At 39.6% G+C, this 6,848-nt stretch overlaps 1 protein-coding gene across 1 annotated transcript; it reads left to right on the top strand.

Annotated features, from left to right (window-relative positions):
- The first annotated feature begins 1,283 nt into the window (after positions 1 to 1,283).
- Positions 1,284 to 4,563, top strand: LOC124261799 (alkali-sensitive linkage protein 1-like). Its single transcript, XM_046696164.1, has 3 exons — positions 1,284 to 1,297; positions 3,450 to 3,600; positions 3,813 to 4,563. Exons 2-3 carry the CDS (start codon positions 3,461 to 3,463, stop codon positions 4,474 to 4,476), a joined length of 804 nt encoding a protein of 267 aa, XP_046552120.1. The 5' UTR covers positions 1,284 to 1,297; positions 3,450 to 3,460; the 3' UTR covers positions 4,477 to 4,563.
- Positions 4,564 to 6,848: the final 2,285 nt, after the last annotated feature.

Here is a 6,848-nt window from a genome sequence, read left to right as displayed (position 1 = left end):
GTAGATAAAAGGTCAAGGGTTGAACTTGTGTCAAATATTCAACGAATCTCACGAAGTTTTAATGTTTATTTTTGTACGTTCATGATGCGCTTACTTTCAAACAAACACTTTCAGACAAAAACATGGCGTTATGACCTTGGTGACATTATAACAACGGGCATTAAATCAGGGCATTGAAGAGAACGATACAATCTCCCAAGGGTTGTTCGCTTGGATGGCCAACTTCATGAAGATGAAGATATCACCGTGCGTTTGTTGTCCGTTGGTATCACATACGAAAAACGATCCAGTACCAGAGCATCCTGGAGTGATATGTGCCGTCTTGTACAGGTGACGTTAAATAAGAAGCAAAGTCCGTGGTACAAATGACATACGGCCTCCAGAATATCCGTTGTCAGTGCTGTAGCTGTGGACGTCCCTGGGGCCGACTTGATAGTTGATATACACAGAGGACTGCTTCGATCTAATTTTACTGCTCATTACGATGAAAGCAATAATTGTTGAAAGTCTTTACATATATAAATGTATTTTAAGAAAAGCTATTGTTCGTAAAGCCAAAGATGCTTGTAAAGTTGCATGCCAATACAACTAAAATCAAGCACATCTATACAAATATATACATACAGGCCTTAAGCACCGACTTTGAATACGTTCAACACTGATAGGAGGGCAAATGTCTCTGTTCTGGTTACAGGATTGGCATGTTGGCAGATAAAGTACATTCCAGTACAATGGCCAATTGTACAATCAGCTGACCTTGAAACACCTCTGCCCAGAAACGTACTATTTAAATGCTAGAGTTGTCACTATATTTGTTGTGTGCTTACATTGTTGCAGTTGTTCTTTAACGAAGCACTCAGAAATATTCCAGGTATTTGAAAATAATCGAGCCTGTACCAGACAACCCAGTGATTAACATCATGAGCGTCGACCTGCATATTAGGGAATTCGAAAAGGCGACAAGCATGAACCAAGTCAGCGATCCTGACCAACCGATTCCGGCATTCGCTTCGTACAACCAGCACGGGTTGCTGAAGATCAATTCTGACCCGGATCTTCACACTGTTGTGTGCATACATACTTTTGTTTTGTATACCGTTGAACAACCGGGATGCAGGTGTGGCCATTTTACCACAGAGGGATCGAGTTTGACAGCATAAGTTCAATGACGACTTACCTTAAAATATAGTCGTACATGAACTGCGCACAGTCTAGCACACGTTTTGTCTTGTAATCTCTAGTGTCCGACCAATCCAAGATATAGCGTAAAACTGACTGTCAGAAGAGAGATTTCCATGTGAGTAGAACACGTTTGTTTCTCTTAGTCTGGTTTCAGCAATATGCCAGTCACAATATCGTGGGTTAACATGGATTGATTCAACAAATTTACAAAACACCAACCATGCTGATAATGAGAGATTGAACATTGAGTTTTTTATTGAACCGTCCGGGATATTCTTTTCCTCCTCAACAATTAATGTGAACTTACTTTCATTTGTACTGTTCATCGTGTTTGATTATGCAGAACATGTCTTTCTTCCTCTTCACAGAACTGTAAGTCCCCATGGTCACTAGTATGGTGATCTTTCTTCAGTTGTTGGTGATCAATAGCCAAATTATACATTGTATTGTCCAAAATAGTGTTTTTATCTTTAAAGATATATGCAAGCTTGTTTTACTATAGTCTAGTTGTTTTGTTGTCCCTTGCAGACATATTTTATTATTCCATTTTATTTCTTATCAATGCAGAAATTGTTTCAGTCAAGATATGGCTGAAATACTGCCGATGTGATTAGAAATCAAACCTCACTCACTCACTCACACTGTCTATTCACTGCGCTTCGCACCTAGTACCCTGCTGAAACGGGGTGTTATATATTTCTAGGAGTTATATATTTCTTGTTGTTATTGATAGATAATTTGCTTCGGTCGATGTTTTCCTATTTCATCGTCTTTATGAGTGAGTGAGTTAAGATTTAAAGTCACATCGCCAATATTTCAGCCATATCTTGACTAAAACTAGTTCCAAATTTATAATACATACATATAATATATAAAAACCCTGTCAACGAAGGACAGTAAAACCACTATATTATCACAGTTTGAGTTGAAGCTAGCTAGCATATATCTTAAAAAGTAGACAATTATTTCTGGACAATACAATGTAAAATTGGGCTATAGATCGCCAACAACTGAAGGTAGATCACCATACTAGGGACCATGGGGACAAACAGTACTTTTGCTACCTGCATTCATCGTCTTTATGAAAGGTTGAAGGCTACTTTCCTATGTATCAGTGTCATCAGCATGTTGTATTTCAAGTTACACAATCTTTCTTTTAGGATATATTTCTTTTGGATGTGGAAAAGGGTTTGTTTGCTTGAGAAACGTAACGTCAGATGTGAAAATCATGTCGGAAAAAGTATTTCTATGTCACAAATAATTTCAGCTTGTGTTGAGGAGAAAATGCGTGGTACATACAGTCATGTTTTCTACTTAAAATAGACTTTTATCTTACACATAGATATGTACTTCGTGATTCAAACTCGGCTGTCCCATGAACTCCCTGACCTTTTCATGAGAGTATGTCAGTAATCCCGATATGCGCAAAATACATATAAACTCACTTCAAAAAGTATGGGGTGGTGGGGTAGCCTAGTGGTTAAAGCGTTCGTTCGTCACGCCGAAGATCCGGGTTCGATTCCCCACATGAGTACAATGTTTGAAGCCCATTTCTGGTGTTCCCCCGCCGTGATATTGCTGGAATATTCTTAATAGCGGCGTAATACTAAACTCACTCACTTCACTACTTTCTAAAAATACATGAGAGTGGTGAATTATTGTGTAAAAGTGGTGTCAAAATGGTCCCGCAATTCGCTGTGCAGACTTGAATCCAAACTTCTGATCGAGTGTGGTCATTGGACTGTTGGACCTACACCTGAGGTTGTGATTGGACTAAACTAAAGGACTTTTACGACCTGTGTCACCTCGGTGTTTGCCCTGATTGACTGGAATGTTGTGATCGCATAAACTCAGTATATCCATATCATGAAAAATTCTTAGATGTGCACTTTGTGATTTAGAGCTGATAACTGTTTTCAGTTTTTCAGTTATCGCAATATGTCAAAAATATATGCAAAGCTGACAGCCTGAACTCGACGAGGGAAGCTGTACCCCTTTGTTTAACACATTCAGTTGTAACTGATTCGCCTACAGTGCTAATTATGAAATATTTTAGCAATAAAGGGTTTAAGTGCACCGCAATTTGCTTTGAAGAGTTACATCCCCTACCAGTGCCAGGATCAGTTGATCGACGGTTTATCCAAATGTGGCCAGGATTATGATCTTGGACTCGCACTGTACGTACTGCACATGTGCCAGTGATTGCACCATCTAACTATCTCATGAATGATCTTCAAGCAGTATATATTGAAATTTCATGAATTCAGAAATCGACGTCATGATGTGGAAGATTGCCATCATTACCTGCATTGTCGGCCTGATGACTTCAGCTGTAGCAACGCCGAAGAAAGGAACAGCTTTCACCATGAAGAACCCCACCTGTAACGACACGCAGACTCTGTCAGACATTAGCTGGTGGTATGTGTGCTGGAATGTACTGTGTTTTACTTTTCGTATCTAAGACGTAGCAAATATCCGCCTTACCTCGTGATTGAGTGAGTTAATATTTATCGTCACATCGGCAATATTAAAAGTGATACTATAATGCAAGCGACCAAAAGAATTACGCTTAAACAATTGATAGCTATCGTGTGCTAACTGATCTCACTATGCCCACCCCTCCACACTAGGTACAGCTGGGGTACCCAGGACAACAAGCTCCATGAGATGGGCTGCCCAGCCAGAGGAGAGTTTGTACCCATGTTCTGGGGAGGAGGTCATATCGACAATGTCAACCTGCCCAGTTCATCGCGACATGTCCTTGGCTTCAACGAACCCAACGAGAGACATCAGTCCCACATGACGCCCCAAGCAGCTGCCATCCACTGGCGTCAGTTGGAGTCTGTGGCCAAAGGCAAATCGCTCATCAGCCCTGCTCCAGCCCGTTGTAAGGTCCATGGCAACAACTCCAATTGTCTCATGGAGACATTTGAATGGCTGGACGAGTTTTTCAAAGAGTGTTCTGGCTGTAAAGTCGACTATGTTGCCGTTCACAGCTACACCTGCGGCGCCGACAACGACCTGCGGTTCCTGGAGACCGTCCACAATCGTTACAAGAAACAGGTCTGGTTGACGGAGTTTGCTTGCCCCTACACTACTTCTCTCACCCATGTTGAGAATTACATGAAAAGAATCATACCAAGATTAGAGCGTGCTCCCTTCGTGGTTCGCTATGCTTGGTTTGGGAACCGTGTCATCCATGACGGTTCTTTTATCCACAAAGTCAATGCTTTGCATGAAGACAGTTCTTCGAAGCTGACGGCGCTGGGAAGGTTGTATAACAGTCTTCACTAAAACCGTTTGAAATGGTTGTATTGTACTGCTGTTCAGATATTTGATTTAAAACGCTTGAACGTTTTCATTAAATAATTGCAATGATAACTGAAGAATCTTATGTCGGGAATACACAGTCGAATGTTGGCTTCTCATTTACTAGACCTGTCTATCATCAGCCGCCTTCAAATTCCTACTGGTCCCGACCCAAACTTAATTCGTTCTCATTGAATTGTAACACTGAATCTTTAGACAAATGTTAAGACAAAAATGAACAATCTTTATGGATAATAAGTTATTTCATTTCCTGAGTGCGACGTTTCGATACAGATTCTTGTACCGTTGTCAAGCAGGAATCTGTATCGAAACGTCGCAATAAAAGAAGTTGTTGTCCATAACGTTTGTTCTGTTCTGCTTCTCAACTCCTAATATGCCACTCAAGAAAATGTTAAGAATGTTCTCAAGCTTATGAGAACTGGCGAAAATAGGTATCGGTTGGTCACTGAGTGGGTTTTAACGCCGGTGTAGTCACAGTATACCAGTTATATCAGAGCCAGGTTAGTGTCGGAGGTATGCCGGAAATGAAGCAGTTATACTACTTTGGTGAATCCATTTAGCACAAGCATGGTGCTGAAGAATCTAGAAACATGATCAGGGCAAACCAGGATTCGAACCAATGACATGGGTTTCTGGCGTACCCAGGAAATAGAACTCAACACAGCGTCTTACGGAGCTCAAGACAGCTGCGCCTATACTATATGTCTTCTTTGTCTAATTGCTATGCTATCAGCAGCAGTGGTAAAAAGAGCACTTAAGCGTCAGTTTAAGTGAAACTGACAGGATTGATCATTAATATTAAATAATATGACTGTATCAAGTGAGTTTCCCACCTATGATTATACTGCATTCCACTGTGCATATATGGCTGGAATATTGCTGAGTGCGGCGTAAAACAAAACGCACTCACTCATTGTGTAGAAACCATTTCTATATAAAAAAAATAGGAACATATGAACACATATTAGAAATTGTTTGGCAACGTGGAATCCTTTTTGACATTATATTTGTATGAGTGGCCGAAGGCCGACAGTATAACATTTATACAGTAATAGTAATCATTTTGTAAGTGAAAAACCGTGACATATGATTTCAGTTTGAACGCGTGTACAAAATGATAATGATAGTTCTATTTCAATATTCTTGTATCCTTTGCGATACCTATGTTTCGTATGTTTCAATAATACATTTCTTAATCACATCGTCACTTCAGGGTCGAGTCGAACATTAAACATTTCATGAGCTGGCCCTTTGACAAATTATTGTTTCTTAAACTAGTATATTCAGGGCATAATTATGAAGATAAAAGTATTTTTCGTCAATATGTTCAGAATATAAACACAGTCATTTGTCCTACTGGTTAGACATTTAACTCGATTTGCGAGAAGATGCAGAGCTGCATTAGAATGATATGTCATATATAACAAGGTCAGGCGCATTGACTTGTGGAAAACCTGCACGCCAGATGATCTGACACCTCACCATACATCGAGTAAGGAGTAAACGCTACAAACAGTGTGTACAATCTATCGAAAGATACGGCCACTCAAGTAAGAAACTGACATTTTATTTCATAAGGGTCGTCCCCATGGTTCCTAGTATTATGATCTACCTTCAGTTGTTGGCGATCTATAGCCCGTGTTTTATACTGTATTGACTTCTATAATTGGAATGTTTTAGCTTTGCTCGCTAGTTTTATATTTATAGCTGTGATTCTCTAGTGTTTTTACTGTCCATCGTTGACAGGTTGTAATCTTCAAAGTATTTTCACTATTTATTGTATAAATTGTTTTCGTCACGATATGGCTGAGATATTGCCGATGTGACGTTAAATATTAAATCACTTACTCATAAGGGTCGTAAAAACCAATTTCACCTCACCTCACGTAAAAACACTCCCAAAACTTGCCACGATTGTGGACCTATTGGTCCTTGTGTGTCATCGGGGTAATTAGTTTTTTCCGAGACTGATGATTTGTTTTACTTCGGTCTTCTTTGTTTAGAATACAGCCATGCATCTTTTTATAATCTTGAAAACGTTCATTGGTTGTGTCATGCATGAACTGAGGAAATGGAAACTAGCCACATGGACTTTTTCTTCAATTTTATGATTACTATTATGATTAACTATTTGAGTTTGAAATGTCACAAACTGAGATCATCCTCTCTACTGTCAATTACTAGTACTAACAGTTGAAAGGAAAGCCGTCTTTGATGCAAACGCCCATGTGTTCAGGGGGATTAAAATGCTTACACTAGAGTCGGATTGATTATATTTCCCAAATTGTGAGTGTAGTCATTAGTGAGTGTAGTCATTCTGGTCAATCATGTCCTGA

The sequence above is a fragment of the Haliotis rubra genome, unplaced genomic scaffold (genome assembly GCF_003918875.1).
Source record: "Haliotis rubra isolate DU_JTF1 unplaced genomic scaffold, ASM391887v1 Scf81, whole genome shotgun sequence".
NCBI classification, from domain to species: domain Eukaryota; kingdom Metazoa; phylum Mollusca; class Gastropoda; order Lepetellida; family Haliotidae; genus Haliotis; species Haliotis rubra.
Note: the sequence above shows the minus strand (reverse complement) of the source record. Positions and strands in the feature narration are given on the sequence as shown.